The sequence below is a fragment of the Perissodus microlepis genome, chromosome 7 (genome assembly GCF_051167445.1).
Source record: "Perissodus microlepis isolate ML-2025 ecotype Zambia chromosome 7, ASM5116744v1, whole genome shotgun sequence".
NCBI lineage: Eukaryota > Metazoa > Chordata > Actinopteri > Cichliformes > Cichlidae > Perissodus > Perissodus microlepis.
In genome coordinates, this window is record NC_140467.1 from 64,813,961 (window position 1) to 64,831,204 (window position 17,244).

A 17,244-nucleotide genomic window follows, 5' to 3' on the forward strand; every position below is an offset into this window, starting at 1 on the left:
CGAGTATTGAACGATTCGTTCATGATTCGCGCATCACTAGTCTGAACTCAGGTTTCTGGTGCAGCAGTGAGAGAAGATCTGCAGGTTGGCGATGACTGATGAAGGCACCACATGTGACTTAAGTGCAGACTAGCAGCTTTTGCTCAGCAGCTTTAAAGATTTACATTTTGCTGTCTGTGGGATCTTCAGTGTTAAAAGCAACTCTTACATTTAGACAGTCTGTCCACTTACTTTTGATCCTGTGAGAACTGTGTAGTACTTTAATGAAACCCTGTCCTTCAGTCCCATCCTGGTTCTTACAGAGGAAGAACTATGAAACCTGTCCTTCATCAGCAGCACTGCACCTGAGCACACAGGTGTTTTCCTGTATGACCTCAGCGCAGCAGGTTTAGGAGAGAATGCTGAAAACATGTGCTGACAATACCTGTTCAACCAATCACATCCATTCACTGGCTGTGGGACAGGAAACTGTACAGAGTCTGTGGACTCCAGATGTTTATGTTACTGCGCTAATCTGTGTCATTCACCTGCGTTTATTTTACTGTAACCGACAGGTGTGTTACTCATCCACCCCACACATCTGACCCTACACCCTAAACATGACCCGAGTACATCTCGCTGCTCACGCTCTGCACTGCAGATCTACACCTTTAGCCCTCCACAGGACGGTTGGCAACAGGTGATCAATATGATGAATATTGATCGACCCCATTGGTCTGAAGGTCACATGATTGATGTGTGGGACCGACTCAAACTTAGAAAACACTTTAATTCATCACATTTACATCTGAAAAACACGACAGTACAAAACTGATGACAGATTATAAAATATTTACACGGCCGCCTCACTCCGAGTGCCGGCCCTGCGTGGCGAGTCTCCGCCTGCTCATCAGCTCCACGGTGCGATGGTACTCGTCTAATTTGTCTCGGACTTTGTTATAAAGCTGGAAAAACAAAACAGTAAGTGCAGAGCGTCAGGTCACATGTGCGCGTCTCAATTCACTCAAGTGCACTGACAGGAAACAGGAAGTGACTCACGGCGCCTTGGGTCTGCGTCTCGTTCAGCGCCTGCAGGAGCTGGTCGATGGACGTGTACGGCAGCCATGCCGGGGGAGACGTGGCAGAGAGCGGCCGCTGAAAAAGGCGAGTAAAAAGGAAAGGCGTTAAAACAGCACCGACACGCCACAGATACGCATGTCGGCGTGACTTTTACCTCAATTCCAAAGTACTGGTGACCGCGCCCCAGGACGGCGTCCACATACTCCAACACGAGCTCTGCCGCCGCCTCCAGCAGGTCAAAATTCAGGAGGAGGCGCAGCAGAGACGGAGCGTCCACGCGCTGAAACAGAGAGGGGCATGGTGGGAAAAAAACACTACCTGTAACCCCGCCCACTCCTCTTCACCAGCCGAGCTCTCACCTTGTAGCCTTTGACCAGCCAATCGGGTAGAGGGACACCATGTGACAGCAGCTTGTGGATGACGTAGCGGTGATGCTGCCCATTGGTGGAAGGATACTTGTCCAGGTAGGAGGCGAGGAGACGCCACGCCTCGTCTGCGGTGCTGCGAACAGAAGGAGGTGGTTGTTAGTTATATGGAGGTCCACGGGCGTCTGTTTCCTGCAGATAAACAAAGATGTGTCAATCAGTCAGTGATTGTTGGAAGCACACCTGGACTCTTTGGTGTTGACAACTGACAGCTGATTAACAGCCAACCAGCTCCAGGCTTCGTTCTGAGACTCCTCCCCTCCAAGCTGCAGCTTGATGCACCTGAAAACAGTGCGAGGTAAACAAATAGGTGAAAAAAGACGAAGCCGTAAACGGAGAGCGCCGCTGAGGCATGCGGTGGTGGACCTACTTGAAGGCGAGGCCCTCAAAGACGGGTGTCAGGCTCAGGTTGAAGGTGCGACTTAGAACCAGCGCCGAGTCAAAGAGTCCCGTCTGAACCAGCAAGACCAGCAGCTCTGCTGCTGAGGCTCCGCCTACACACAGTTACATGGTCACCTGTTTACTGTAAAACTCCGCCTGTGTGTGTGTGTGTGTGTGGGTATTAACATCTTCATGGGGACCAAAAATTGGTAGTTTACTATACTTGTGGGTCCTCACGAGTTTGAAGGCATTTTTGAGACTCAGAATGTGGTTTTAGTGTCAGGGTCACAATTAGGCTACGGATAGGTTTAGGGTAAGGGTCAGTGTTAGGCATTCATTTTTGATGGTTGGGGTAAGCAGCTAGGGAAAGCATTATGTCAATGAGATGTCCCCACAAGGATATAAATACACATGTGTGCGTGCATTAGCGTACCTGCGATAGCAGCGGAGGGCGGGTGGTGCTGGGCGAGGGTGAGCCGGCTGCGAGACAGGATGTACTCCTTCTCCAGGTCTCTGACCTCCAGGATATCCACCTGTCGCTTGACTGAACAGGAAGCAGAGCAAGGGTTACAGCAGCTCGCCACCAGGGGGCGTCACCTGCTTGGACAGAAGCCTTATCTACTCTGAAAATGGCGGGACTTCAAGTCACGGCAGCAGTCTAAAGGCCCTGGTGTGTTTGATTTAAGAGTCACCTGGCTCAGCAGGAAACTCTCCGTCAGAGTTTCTCTTCGGAGACGCACCTGGACGCTCGTACTGCAGGAAAAACCCCCACAAAAAACAAAATCACAACACTGTTGGACAGGTCACACAGATTCAGTCGGTGTGTGTGTGTGTGTGTACGTACCGTTGCCCCGGAGACCGGCTGGACGATCCAGGCGTACTCCGGCCTGATGAGGCGTAGACAGTTGAGAGCAGCCAAGTAACAGTTCACCTGCTTCTGAAGGCCGAGGCGGGTCCGAACTTCCCGACCGAGACGCATCCCAAACTCGAACATCACCGTCCCCGCTGAGCACACACACACACGTCTGTCTCATTTATCCGTGTGTGTGTGTGTGTGTGTGTGTGTGTGTGTGTGTGTGTGTGTGTGTGTGTGTGTGTGTGTGTGGGGCTGACCTTTGCGGTAGTTGTGGCGAGCGATGTGAAAGGCGTACAGCAGCTCATAGTAGTTGTGGGTGAGCAGGTCGAGTCCCCGGGCCCGAGACTCAATGATGCTGACAACCTGAGAGCAGAGGTCAAAGGTCAGCACTCAGGTCCCAAAGTCACACGAACACTGCAGCATCACTGAGAGTTAAAAACTGTCTAAATTCTTTCATCTGTAATAAAACGATCAGCGTTGCTGCTTTACCGGGTGTAACAATTAAGTTTAACATCCAGGCATCCATGAAAACAGATTTTATTAAATTCAACGGAGTTAGAAGTTAGCTCGCTAGCTTCCACCTAAACATGATATAGCATGTTCTGACTGAGAGGTTTCTGAAAGAATCCAAACGTACAGCTCTGCTGTCACTTCCAACATAAATGAAGACAGAAAACTAAACAGCAGTGACGTTTGTAGGGTTACTGAAGTCGGACTAGCTGGTATATAGGGAACAGAGCAGTCGCGAGAGAATTCAGCATTAATGAATCGATGGCACAGAAGTGGAGGAAGCGCAGTTTGTGGCTTTCCTCATATTCCAAAAGTGCTTCGTCTCTTTGCTATGACTGTCACCCGGCATAATTTACAGATGTTGTTTGCAGCCGCTGCAATGCTTTCGACCAAAACAGGCGCAGCTCGATGACATCATCAACATGCACTATAGCGGTATAGTCAAAATCTCTACCGTTGGCCAAATTCATATTGTTTGTACCGTTTACACCGCCCACCCCTGATTTGTACCATCACAATGAATGAGACTAGTGTGTTGAGCTACACTAGCAAACGGTTTTACGAACTAAACTTATGACTGTTGGCCAAGGGGACTCCTGTATGGCTGTGATGTTCTCCCAGATGCATCACACTGAGGTGAAAGAAAGTCAAACAAATGATGTCAAATAAAGATTTTCTCTATTTCTCTCCAACATGCCGTCCACCACAGCTGTAGCTGCTTATGTCACAGTTGCTAGGCAACAGAAGCCACCCATCGCAGGCTAGACCGTCCAATTTAACGGCCTCGCACTTCCGGTCTTTGCGGCTACGCAGACCAGGTGGGCCGGGTCCTTCGAAGGATTCAGCCCTGAGGTGACGATGTCGCTGCACAGCACATGCTCAGACGTCACAATCACAGATGGATGCATTTCGTTTGCGAGGGCCACCAAAGCCTCACTCTGACCCGCCAGCACAGCTCGCAGCGCGGGTGGGGAAACCAGCTGCGCAGAGCAACATAACAATATAAATTTGGCCAACGGTAGAGATTTTGACTAAACCGCTATGGCGCATGTTGATGGAGTCATCAACATGCGCAGAGCAGCTGGTTTCAGGCCGGAGGAGGTAAAGCTGCAGAGAAGAAGCAGAGTGGGTGGAGTGACGAGGCCGCTGAGGTGGGCAGTGGTGAACCTTTACAATAATTAATTAAGCCTGGATGTGTTGCAGCTCAGTTGTGTCCTTATTTGAAAGTGAAACCATCATCCTTTGATCCACATATTCCTTTTGTGGAGCCATGCATTCACGCTCACACCTCCGTCGCCCCAGCACCTCCTCCGCATCCACCCTCGGATCTCCTCTCGTCTCCTCAGCCAGGAGGACGTCCTTCAGAGGAAGCTCGTTTCGTGGTCTCAGGCAAGGGTGAATACAAAGTTTCACCTCCACTCATAAGAGACAACTCCTCCACTCGTCCTCGACCTAACCCAGCCGCTCCATCTGGTTTCTGTTTTAGCTTCACGCAAACAACCGTAAAACTAAAACTTCAGGGCATCAGATTAAAGGACAGGGTCAAAAGGTCAGAGGTCACGTTACCTCGTCGTGCAGGTTGACGTAGGGGAAGTTGACCAAATCCTGCAGCTGCGAGCGTTCACACAGCACCACCACCAGCTGACGGAGGCAGTCCAACTGCCTGAGAGAGAGAGAGAGACACCTGCTCAGACACGCGACCTTTGACCTTTAGCATTGACTGCCAACACAGAGTGTTTACCTCCACCTGTGTGTGTGCGTGCGTGCGTACATGCTGCCGTCGGGGTTCTGTGTCAGAGCGTCGTATGCCTCGCTGTTGTGTCCGAGGTCCAGGTGATGTTTGAATATCCGCGTCCACAGCGCCGCCTGAACACAGACATCAGATCAGTTTACGCACCGACAGCGTGCCGGCACGCTGCCGTCAGACCGCCACGTCTCACCTGACTGCTGACATCGCCGACGGCCTCCGTTATGGCCAGAGTGGCGAGCTGGATGACGAGCTCGGGCAGACCGACGTCCTCCAGCAGACGCAGCACCTGAGGGGAAAATGCACAGTCGTTAAAACACGCCATGCTGCTGCTTCCTGTCCTCGCCGGCTCTGACCATCAGCGTCAGGTGGAACCTCAGAATCTCCGCCTTCTACCTTGTTGTAGTACTGCAGTCGGGGTGTAGCAGGGGCGACTGCGGCGTCTTCATCCTCGCTACCAGTTAACCTCATCAGAAACTCCTCCTTTTCCACCTCCGTCGCTGCCTCCTGGAAGCACCGCAGAGCCTGACAAAAGGAGAAAAACAAAAGAACACACAGGAAGTGAGGTTATGGCGAGCAACTCTGCCTGTAGGACATGAGGTTGCCATGGTGACCCACCTTCTGGCCTTCACCGTTGGCGAGGTAACACTGAGCCAGCATGAAACGACAAGAGGCGATGTTCACCTGGCACCACGGACCAATCAGACGCACGTACTCCTGCAGGGAGACAACACGTGGACTTGTTCATCGATTACAGCTGTGCACATCTGGACTGTCGTTAAAGCCACTCTGCCACATGATTAGGCACACATGTTCAACTGCTCCTCGTATAATATCGAATGAGCCAATCACACGGCAGCAGGTTATTGGATTTAACAGGGTTCACGTGCCTTTCCAGGGGCAAATTCAAGGACTTTCAAGCACTTGCAAGGTCAAGCTTTTCCAGCACATGTTTGACCTCAGTGACCACGTGACAAGCAAATCATCCTCGGCTGATTTCGACACCTTTGTTCCCCTTTTGTTAAAAGGTGGCCTTACATGCATGTAGTGCATGAACTCAACACATCGCACTTAAACTTTCAGATGTGCAAATGTGAACAAATCGGCTTGTTAGAGAAACTCACACAACGCCGGGAAAAAACAACAAAACTGGAATTACAGTGATGAGAACTCTTTTCAGTCTAATTGTTATTTGTGTGAATGAAACCATTTTAAGTACCAAACCCAAAATTCAACCATTTTCAAGGATTTCAAGCACCCGTACGATCCCTGTTACAAACACCTCCTTTCCAAGAGGAGCTTCTGAACCTGAGGAGGAGCAGCAGGGATCCTCACCTGCAGCTGAGTGTACTGACAGTTGGCAAGCAGACACTCTGGGAACTGGAAGCCAGGGTTACTGGGCCAACTGGGAGAGAGACCAGTTAGGGAACAACAGGAAGTTAAACACCACAGACCATTGGCGAGTTTCACTTAACGTGAAGAGGCGGAGCCCAATCAGGGCACGATGAAGGATACAGCAGCTGAGCGAGCAGCTGCACCACACTAGAGATCACGTCAGTCCAGACGAGCAGAGCTCCGCCCTGCCGGTTCGAGAACAGCTGAGACACGATGAGTCGGCGAGCCGCCGTCTGGTAGAAGAGCTCCACAACGGTCTGAGGGTTCAGAGCTGCGGGGGCGGGACAGGAAACGCACACGCTTTAAAAACCACACGGACCAGGACCGTCGTCCCTGACGTCACATCAGAAATCAAAGCTAAACACGCAAACAGAGCAGACCTGATCGTCCAGAGGTCATGGTGGGCGTGTCCGACAGCTCCAACACGGTGAGGTGCTGCAGGTTGGCGTCTCTGAAACATCAGAACAGGAAGTGCTCAGTGTGGTTGCTACGGACCTGAGAGCTGTGTGTGCTGCGTGTATTAGTACTCACATGGTGCTGATGGGCACGGAGGAGGCGAGGCTCTGACTGACATGTTTGAGGAGATGATAGGAGGACAGGAGCTGGGAGGTCCGAGGAATCAGGTCCTGCTGTAGCTGCAGCAGCTGAGCCCCCCCACCCAGAAACACCTGGACACAAACACACCTGCTGAGCTGCACACGTGTGGCTCATAAACACACCGAGGAGAAAGACGATCAGGTGATGGTGAGAAGCTCTCGGATGTCTCCGCACAGCTGTGGCTTGGATACAAGAAGCTTCTAGCAGTGCGCTGTCACATGAAAGAGGTCCTCGGCCCCCAGGTAATCTCTCAAAGCTTCCCACTTCACCACATGCCAATCAGAAGCCCTTCAAATCCCCCTTGCACGCCTGTTTCAGGCTTGACCGTCTCATACAGACAAGCCGAGACCTCTTCCTGTCAAAAGGGAGTTCTCCCTTCCCATCATCACCAAGCAGGTGACGGTGTGTGTGTGTGTGTGTGTGTGTGTGCACGTACATTGTCTCCAAAGCGCAGGTAGAGCTTCTGCAGGATGAGCAGGTCTCTGCAGAACAGCGCTCTGGTCATGGCCATGTGACACACGGCCTGGGAGACGACAGAGACCGCTGTGCTGCCGCTGTACAGCTGAGACAGGCCGATCCTTAAATTCAGGCTCTGACCTGCAAGACAAGGCGCAGGGCACACTGAAGCGACTGACAGCGGGGTCGCACTTTCATTCACCGAGAGGGTATTACCGGGCGCCACGAGTCCGTCCCCGCCGACCTCGGAGTCCGTCTCCAGGTCCATCTCTCTCAGCAGGACCATCATGGCGGCCATCGGGTTTCTGACATCCTGAAGTTTGTTCTGGACATCCACGATCACGTTGTCACTGTGGAGGACAGACGCCGCGTGTTTAAATCACCAGCAGCGACCCCGACAAATTCAGCCTGCGACCCTCTGAAAGTCTGACACGCGAAAACAAAAAGTCACACTGCTGCCTGTGGTTATGACTTCAAAGGAAACGAGGAGCCGGCGTCCACCTGCTGCGCTTAGCTCCTCCCCCGCGATCATCACCGAAGGACCGACAGGAAGTGCGGCGCTCACTGAAGGATCCAGTTCTTTTATTTCCTGAGGATGTTCAGTGATTATCTCCTCAATGTGTCTCTACGCTCTCTGTACCTGTGAGCACACCTGAGCTCCTGCTCGTTTACCATCAGGATGCTTTTCTTTAACGTACAACTTAAATTTAAAACAAGTACGTCGGGGGTCATGTGACCCACCTGTCGTTGCACAGCAGGTTCTCCAGGACGAGCTCGGCCGCTCTCTCGGGCGCCTGCAGGTACTCCAGAGCTTTCTCCATCTCGTACGCCATCTCTGCAGAAACGGTGTCGCTGATGAGCCGCAGGCACTGAACCAGCTGCAGGACATCCCGCCCCGCCTCCGGGTCTGACAGCACAGGTGAGCACAGGTGAGATCAGGACGTGCAGCAATCGTCAAACCAACACACTGGCTGTCTCTTTACCTTCTGCGACTGGCGTCTCCTCCTCTGAGAGCAGGTACTGGTCGTGGGAAAGGTACAGGTGATCCACGGCGAAGCACGGAAGCAGGTATGACAGGAAGCCCTGAAACACAGCGGGACGAAAACGGGCGTCACCTCTTCTTTGCCAACACCCACAGGCACGCAGCGACCCCTGCAGGCGGTCCACTCACCTTGCGGAGCAGACAGACCATGCCGGTGTGCTGGCTCACGGTCAGGCCCAGAGGAGATGCCTGGACCTCCTGGTACTGCAGACAGCAGGAGTAGAACCGGGACCAGAACTCCACCTGCAGCTGTCGGTACTCCTCCTGAGAAAACTCGAACTCTGTGATGCTGCTCTGCAGCTGCAGGAGGGAAAGAGACGAAGCTTGTTAAAAAACCGTCTGAACAGTTCCTGTTCTGGTTCAGATCGCTCTGCGTTACCTCGCTCTCAACAGCCAGCGTCACCTCCTTCCTCAGAGCCTCCCAGGACAGGTCCCAGATCCTCTCCGAGCCTCGCCGAAAGATCTGAGCAACCCACACAAAGACCATCCAATCAGTTATCAATCAGCGAACCAATCACAGAGTGAATCGGACACACAGCTAGGTTCTCACCTGCAGGGCTTTCACGATGGCCGAGGCTGTGAAGCGAAGAGGAGAGAAGAGAACCTCGAGATACGTCTCCTGTCAGGGGTCAGATCACATGGTCAGCACTACCCGTTCATTAAAACACTGGTTACTGGTCTGAACTGGTCTCACCCGGGGGTCCAGGTCCACTCCGATGTGGATTTCTTCTTCGGGTGGAGGCTGAACAAACACCTGGTTCCACTGAGCCGCCGTGTTGCTGTGAAACACGCCGACAGGTGAGGAACATGTGTGGAGACAGACGGCGGAAACATGTGGAGAACATATCAGGAGGACGCTGGCATTTCCACTCACTGCTCGAAGCTGATGTATTTGACCACGGTGGCGTTGGATTCGTCCAACCACAGAGCCCAGATGTCCGAGGAGGTCAGCGTGAAGTCCACAAGCGTCTCCTGCTCACAGAGAGCGGTTCAGAATGCAGGAAGTAACCACAAACACAAAAACGAGGCCCGCCCCCTGGCTCCGCCCGTGCGTTCACCTGTGTGCTGAACAGCGTGGAGATGTGCTCGAGGCTGTAGCGGTTGTTGTCTGTGGCGACCAGCTGCAGCACGGTGAACTGCCCCCGCTGAGGGACAGCGAGGTAGACGCAGACGCACAAGCCTGTGGTGGAGGAGAACGCCAGGCGCAGGCGGTGACCGTGGCCCGGCAGGCGCTTCACACCCTTACACGCCGGCATGTACTCCAACATGTCCGCCTCCAGCAGGCAGCCATGCTCCTGAGGGGGCGGAAGTCACGTCAGCACGCGGCGACTCAAACGTTAAACGTCAACAATGTGTTTGGGTGCGTGTGTGCGATGTCATCACCCTGAGCGACCACATGCGCAGGCGGTGGTCCTGACACAGCGCAAAGATGAAGGAGTCTTCTTCCAGCTCCCGCACGGCGAGGCTGAGCACGAGGTCGGCCGGGCTGTGCTCGCCGCGGATTGCCGTGGGCATCCACCCAGACAGCCGCTGCATCACAGAGCTCCTCTTCAACTCCAGCACCGACATGTTGCCTGGAAACGGTGAGCACACGTCTTAAAAACCGCCCAACGGGCCACGCCCACATTAAACATAGAAACTCCTCCTCACCCTGAGAATCGGGCGACGGCAGGGTGACCACCGTGATGCCTCCTGCAGGAGAAGCCAGAGCGAAGTGTGCATCTCCGTGGTAACTGAGCCAGGCGAAGGAAGTGCCGGGACTCGCCGTGGTTCCCACTGAGCTGGGGATAAGGGCGCTGTGGGCGGGGTCCTGCAGGCTCAGCTTCCCCACATCAGTGAAGATGGACTGCATGTGCAACTCTGTGACCAGCTCCTACACGTGCACAGAGGAGTGCTCGAGGTCAGTTATCTCGTTAACAGATAACTGTTTCTATGGTAACCATGGTAATCTCACAGGGCTGTTGGTAGTTTGGTATCAGACCTTAAAGTCTGACTCATCTGCCGTGTCCATAGTGACACTTTCATTAATCAATTGATAACGGTAATCAGTAATCAACAACCGCACGCTGTCCTGCAGCTGGTGGTGCGGCTTCTCCACCCACCACAGGACAGCGTGCAGGCTGAGGGTCACCGTCAGCTACTCACGCTGCGGTACATGCGCGTGGGGTGGGGCAGCAGCAGCCTGTGGACGCTGTGATTGGTGGAGATGAGGATGACGACGTTGCTGAGCGTCTCCTGGATGGTGACTCCTCCGGGCAGGACGGCACAGTGGGTGAAGCGGAGCCTGACGGCGTTGTTCAGCAAGTTGGTGTCCAGAGACTGCTCCACCAGCACCACCGAGTCCCCGGACGTGGACCTGCATGAGTGAGAGTGTTAGCAGAGAACGGCTGACAGCACCTGCAGAGCACCTGGAGAGCAGCTGGTACCCACCAGTGGATGAACCTGTTGCTGGTGACCGACAGCAGCTTCCCGCTCTCCTCATAGTGAAACGCTCCCGCGCTGTCAGGAAACTTCAGGCTGCCAGGTGGCACGCTCACACCTGCAGACCGGAAAGACAGGTGAGGGAGAACAGGTGAGTCCGGTTTGAACAGGTTCTTGACCTGCGGGTGTCTGAGGCTCTGATCAGCAGGTGACAGTGTTTCTCAGATCAATAATCAGCTGCTTCCGGAGGCGCAGACACCAAAGACTGCAGGTCAAGGCCCCGTGATCAGCGCAGGTTCACCGTGACAGCTGCGTGACCAGGTGCGCAACAGGTGAGCAGCTAACGGAGCTAGCTGACACTAAACGGAGACGGAGGAAGATTTACGCGCTCGCTTGTTCAGCAGTGCGCGCTCACCTGGTCAGGTGAGAGTTCGGAAGTAAAAACAACAACAGAAACACCCCCAGGCCGCGCGCGGCTAGCAGGAAGCTAACACGCTAACGCCGGCAGGTACGGGTCGTCAGGCTGTTAGCTCCCTGCTAGCCGCCGTCAGGGGCGCGCAGGTGAAGTGCACGTGTTACCCAGATTCGCGGTGAGCTCGCGCGGCCTCCGCTCGGCCTCTCTCTCGAACCCGCAGATCTCGATGTAGCTACGCTCCAACGCCGCCGCCATCTTGTCCTCGTGCCGCTGCGGCCGCGCGTTGCGCTTTCAAATCCGCTCCAGCTTCTTCTTCTTCTGTGTAGGGTTTATTGGCAGTTGGCAAACAGCAAAATGGTGCATTACCGCCACCAACTGGTGTGGAGTGAGGACCGAAATGAAGAAAGAAAGAAAGAAAGAAAGTAAAATAAAATATTCAAATCCCCCCGAAACAAATGGGTCTGCCTTAAAAACCAAAATACAGCCTGATAACTTTCACTTATAGAGCTCATGCGAAATAAATCAGTCAAGTCCAACTTCACTTTCATATCATCCAGCTTTTTGATCAGTTGTCTCCTTTCAGCATCATACTGCTGACAATGCAACAGAACATGTTCGATTGTTTCCTGTTCCCTATGCAGTCACACTCCCCTGTACAGTGTTTACCTATTAAAATAATGTGCTACTTAAACCAGTGTGTCCGAATCTCAGTCGAGATATAATCGTCTTCTCTCTCCTGTTTCGTCCTGTACTTCTCGTTTCCCCCACCTTCCTTTGGATGTTGTACAACCATCGCCCTTTCCTCTCCTCCTCCCATTGCTTTTGCCACCTTTCCTTCATTTTGTATCGTATTCTACTCTTGAGCTCCGTCCTACTCACTCTAATAACCATACCTACCATCGGTCTCCTTGTTGCTTCTTTTGCTGTCCTATCTGCCGTTTCATTCCCTTTAACTCCATGATGTGCTGGTAACCATAAGAATGTGACCATAAGCCCCATCATAACAAGTCTGAACAATGTTTGCTGGATCTCTATCAGAATGTCAGTCTGCAGTCTGAGTGACAGTCTTGCAGACCGGCCAGTGATGAGCTCGAGTCTGAACTTATCACAGATCTTAGTGGTTTTGTTTCTTCAATCCACTGGACTGCTAACAATATTGAAACCATTTCTCCTGTGTACACTGATAAATCGTGACTGATCCTTTTCCCCACCTTGACATTAAATTCAGGAACAATAAATGCTATCCCGCTTTGGTTGGCTGTATTCTTTGATGCATCTGTGTAGATTTTGACTACAATACTGATTAATATATTCCTGCGCTGTATGTGAATTTAAGATAAACCCCCTCTCCTTGTTCTTTTTGTTTAACAATGTGAAATCTGCTACTGCATCAGGGAGCATCCATGGTGGAATTGTAGGCAACGGTGCTGTTTGACTTATGTTGATCTTGTCCAGATTAAGGTCAGCTGCTGTCCACTGTCCACCCAAAGCTCTTCAATTCCGTCTTTTCTTTTTCCCAGCATGGGTGGAAAACAGTTTTTGTCGGATGATTTTGACCATATCCTTGCAAATTTGCCCAGTAATTCAATGTCAGTTGCTCTCTTCTTATTTGTAATGGCATCTCCCCTATTTCTACCTGGAGTGCTGCTGCAGATGTTGTTTTGAATGCACCTGAGCAAAGTCTTAACGCTTGATATTGGATACTATCCAGCTTACGAAGACTTGTTCTGGCAGCAGAATTAAATACTACACACCCATAATCCAATACTGACCTAATCAACCCAGTATATATAGCTTTTAAAGATTTCATATCAGCCCCCCAGTCAGTTCCCACTAAACACCTCATTACATTCAACACTTTCTTGCATCTGTCTATTATTTTCTGAATATGTATCGGCCATGTCACCCTTTCATCAAACCACAATCCCAAAAATTTAAATTGTTTTCGCCTCCGGCTTCTTCTTCTACGATTCATTTAAGGTAGGCGAACCACTGCGAGGCGCGCCACCTGCCGGATCGGATGACTGACGTCATCATTAAACAGTACAAATCCGACAGTCCGGTTTTTTTGTATGTCTGCTTTGACCAATCAGAGCCCAGAAGGAAATTAACATTATTAGATGTTCTTTTTAGATTTTATGTGTGTGTGTGTGTGTGTCGGAGTTTGATTGGTACCTTACACCCAATAAGATACAAATAAAATATACTTCACATAATTTAACAGATTATTAACTCACTAAATCAAAATCTTCCATAAAGGAAACAAAAAAAGCAGCCTTTTTCTTTTTAACTAAGGTCAAAGATTTAACCAACAGGTTTAAATCGTTTTTCCAGTAAGCTAGTGTTGGTTTAGTCTTAAAAAAAACGACATTTATGTATAAATTGCTTGCACAAGATTAATAACACATTAACACCATAATTAGCTTTCTTTTCTTTCAAAAACATTCCAAACATTATCATATTTAAGGTAAATGGGGTAATTTGAATCCCACTGGAATAAAGCCAGGTATGAAAATCCAACCAAAATATTTGTATAAAATTGCACAAAAAGAATAGATGGTCCAAATCCTCCTCTTCTGTTTCACAAAATACACAATTACCCGTTTCTATTTTGAATCTATCACTGAGGAGTCTATTTGTCGGGTAAATTTTATTCAAGATTTTAAATTGGACTTTTTTCCCTTTAGGAGGGATAGGGAAGGTGAGATAATCAGTTCTTATTTTTTTCAATTTCTTCCCTTTGGAAATCTTTTAATATGTAATTACGTCTAAGTAAATTTGGAGAATAAAGACTCCTTAATGAAGATCTAAGAAACTTATTATTGCATTTAACATCACAAAATCGAATATCATCTATATATAATTGCCTTAACTTGGGGGAGATGTCAGAATATATTATATCATTTACAACTATGTTTTTAAGTGACAATGGAATGGATTTTATAACCCGATTAAATTTACTTTTAGAACATTGGATATTAAACTTTTGGCAAAAATCTTGATGTCCTAGAACATGTCCTTCCTCATCTACAAAATGGGCAATTGCCCAAACACCTTTCGATAACCAATCTTGAATAAAAATAGATTTTCTGTTCATCAGTATATATCTATTGTTCCAAATTGGGCTATTATGTGGAGTGAAATTATGTTTAAATAACATTTTCCAATAAAGAAGGACCTGTTTATGGAATTCAGAGAGTTTAGCAGGTAGCTTAGTAATTTCAAAGTCAGACTTTAGGAGAAAGTCGATACCCCCCAGTGTGTTAAAGACCTTACTTGGTATAAAAATCCAAATGGAGTGTGGATTATTTAAGAAGGATTTTAACCATTTAAGTTTCAAAACACCATTCATTATATCAAAATCAATTGCGTTTCCACCACCTTCAATGTATAGTTTAACCAAATCATCTTTAGATATATAATGGCACTTATTCCTCCAAATAAAATTAAAATTCAAGCTATTAATTGTTTTAATAACTTTATTCGATATTGATAAAGAGTAAGCTGGATATATAAATCTAGATAAACTATCCATTTTGGTTAATAATATTCTTCCAAAAATGGTGATGTCTCTTTGTAACCACTTATTTAAGATTGTCTTACATTTGTCAACATTATCTGAAATATTTACTTTTTCTAAGACTTTGTGATCTTTTGAAATTGTGATGCCCAAATATTTTACCTCCTTCTTCACCTTTATATCGTACAGTAATTGTGAATTACACTCCTTTAATGCCAATAGTTCACATTTATTTAAATTTAACTTTAAGCCTGAAGCTTTTGAGAATGTAGTGATTATTTGTTTTACCAGGGGAATCTGATGTTCATTTTTTAAGAGTAGTGTCATCCGCAAGTTGACTAATTATTAAAAAATTATCCATAATCTCAATTCCGGCAACGCTGCTGTTTTTAATTAGAATTGCGAGCATCTCCACAACCATTATGAATAACAACGGAGAGCTTCCACACCCTTGCCTAATTCCTCTTTTGACGCAAAATCTTTTACCAGTGCCATAGCCTAATGACAAAGAGCTATTTATATCATTATACAGTATATCTATTATCTTCCTAAATTTATCCCCAAATCCAAATCGAGTTAGTGTTTCTAAAATAAAAGGATGTTCTACTGAATCGAAAGCTTTATAAAAGTCCAAGAAAAGAATAAAACTGTCATCACTAATTAGATCATTGTAGTCCAGTAAGTCTAAAACCAATCTGATATTATTATGAATGTTCCTGTCTTTCAAAAACCCCGATTGTGTCTCACTAATTATACTTGAAACCCCTTGTTTGAGCCTTGTTGCAACTGAGCTAGAGAAAATTTTATAATCTGTATTTAATAAAGTTATGGGCCTTAAGTTATCCAATTGTCGTTTATCTTTGTTTGGTTTAGGAATTAATGTAATTAATCCTTGTTTAATTTGCTGGGAGTAAGGGCGCCCTCCGTTTGCGAGGTGCGCCTGCTGCTTGCGGCACAGGGAGGAGAGGGCGGGACGGCGGGGATTCTCTGGAGCAGCATCTAATAATCAACTCGCAAAATAAAACAAAATAAAAACAAACCAACAAACACGAAAACACCAGACATCATGATACAGACTTATAATCTGCACCGATGTTTTTTCTAAATTCTGTACACGAAAAGTGAGCGCGAGAGCCCTCGGTGCGCGTGCTCGCTGCTGAAGTCAAAGTAAACTTTATTGTCATCTCCGCTACATACAGTCCAGCATATAGAGACGAGACGACGAGGCTCCAGTTACAGCAGTGCAAGTAAACAAACAATAAATATAAGAAGAGTAAGAGAATAAATATACACTTTAGGACTCGGGGTAAAGGATCAATAACAATTTAAAATTTACAGTTTGATGATTTAAAGTCTCACACAACCCGTGGAAAGGGGAGGGGCTGCTTCCAAATAGAGCACATTTCATTCATAATGTTGTGAATCCAAGCCCATCATGGATTCATGATTTGAATCCTGGGTTGTGTGAAATCTCAGAAATGCACCTTAGACAAAGTGAGTCTGTGAACTAAGGTGTAGGTCTGTTAGGTTATGTTGTGGTGATCCTCGGGTTGGGGGATTTGTGTTCATACTGGAGTGCAAAATTAAAACCAAGATGGACAAGAAAAGTTCAAAGCCATCAGGTGCTCAGTTTAGAAAAAATAGAAAAGAAGAGGAGGAGAAACGAGCAACAGATACAGGTAAGCAGATGTGTGATTGGATAATGGCAGGTCATCCTGAAGAACCAGAATACTTTTGTATAGGAATTTCTTTTACTTATGTATTAATCACATTATTTTATTGTATAATGCCTTGGTGCCACTGGAGTTTAACATGTCTGACACCCATACAGTAAGACAAATGGTGGGGGTGTAGTGTGTGAACCTTAAGGTGTGAAACAGCTGTGCACTGCCTTTTGTTCCTGGAGAAGGTATTTAACTGAGAGCCATGCTAGACTCTGCTGACCGTCTGTCCAGTGGACATGCAGGGGCTCCATCAAGCTTGGTTGTCTGTTTTTTGTGTGCTTTGATTAAAGAATGTTAGCTACTGCTCGTCTGCAGGCTTTATTTGAATGGAAAACTTCCACAACACTTTATTAATCCCTAAGGAAATAATGTGGGTTACAGCTGCTCCAAGAAGAAATGGTAAAAATAGTAACAGTAACAGACTAAACTCCAAACAATACATTATGTTACAGATTTTACACATTTAAGAAATAGCACTAATACATACAGACCACTCAGTTATAAATATCAAGGATTAACAGAGGTGATTATAAAGTGTTAGCCACTTGGCTATGATAGTAAACAGTAAACACGATGTAGCTTACTGAATCGTTTGGACTGTGTTCAGCATATTAATTAGTCATTGTCAGTTGTTGATTTGTCCTGTTCTCACTGTATGATGAATTATGATGGCTGTTTGTTAGCCGTTTGCATACT

The 17,244-nt window shown here is 48.2% G+C and overlaps 1 protein-coding gene across 2 annotated transcripts; it reads right to left on the reverse strand.

The window, feature by feature from the left end:
• Positions 1 to 749: 749 nt before the first annotated feature.
• nup160 (nucleoporin 160) lies at positions 750 to 11,626 on the reverse strand. 2 transcript variants are annotated; one of them, XM_084936713.1, is made up of 34 exons: positions 11,469 to 11,626; positions 10,899 to 11,007; positions 10,614 to 10,824; positions 10,119 to 10,341; positions 9,852 to 10,042; positions 9,527 to 9,763; positions 9,343 to 9,440; positions 9,163 to 9,247; positions 9,019 to 9,087; positions 8,848 to 8,931; positions 8,598 to 8,768; positions 8,410 to 8,509; positions 8,168 to 8,333; positions 7,643 to 7,776; positions 7,407 to 7,567; positions 6,905 to 7,041; positions 6,754 to 6,824; positions 6,494 to 6,644; positions 6,314 to 6,383; positions 5,597 to 5,695; positions 5,375 to 5,503; positions 5,172 to 5,267; positions 5,003 to 5,097; positions 4,798 to 4,894; positions 2,979 to 3,084; positions 2,710 to 2,870; positions 2,558 to 2,618; positions 2,299 to 2,409; positions 1,855 to 1,978; positions 1,668 to 1,766; positions 1,419 to 1,560; positions 1,214 to 1,339; positions 1,039 to 1,134; positions 750 to 944 (listed from the first exon to the last, which is right to left on the reverse strand). In XM_084936713.1, exons 1-34 carry the CDS (start codon positions 11,557 to 11,559, stop codon positions 846 to 848), a joined length of 4,200 nt encoding a protein of 1,399 aa, XP_084792839.1. In that variant the 5' UTR covers positions 11,560 to 11,626; the 3' UTR covers positions 750 to 845. The 2 variants fall into 2 exon arrangements, with proteins under 2 accessions (XP_084792839.1, XP_084792838.1); XM_084936712.1 differs by having other exon boundaries at positions 4,973 to 5,097.
• Between the last annotated feature and the right edge of the window lie 5,618 nt (positions 11,627 to 17,244).

Excerpts from the sequence above, each read along its gene's own strand:
- nup160 (XM_084936712.1), bottom strand. The coding sequence starts at position 11,559 with ATGGCGGCGGCGTTGGAGCGTAGCTACATCGAGATCTGCGGGTTCGAG. Across the intron at positions 5,098-5,171 it reads TCGGCGATGTCAGCAGTCAG|GCGGCGCTGTGGACGCGGAT; the intron begins GTGAGACGTGGC and ends GTCTGTGTTCAG. Across the intron at positions 1,561-1,667 it reads GTCAACACCAAAGAGTCCAG|CACCGCAGACGAGGCGTGGC; the intron begins GTGTGCTTCCAA and ends TTCTGTTCGCAG.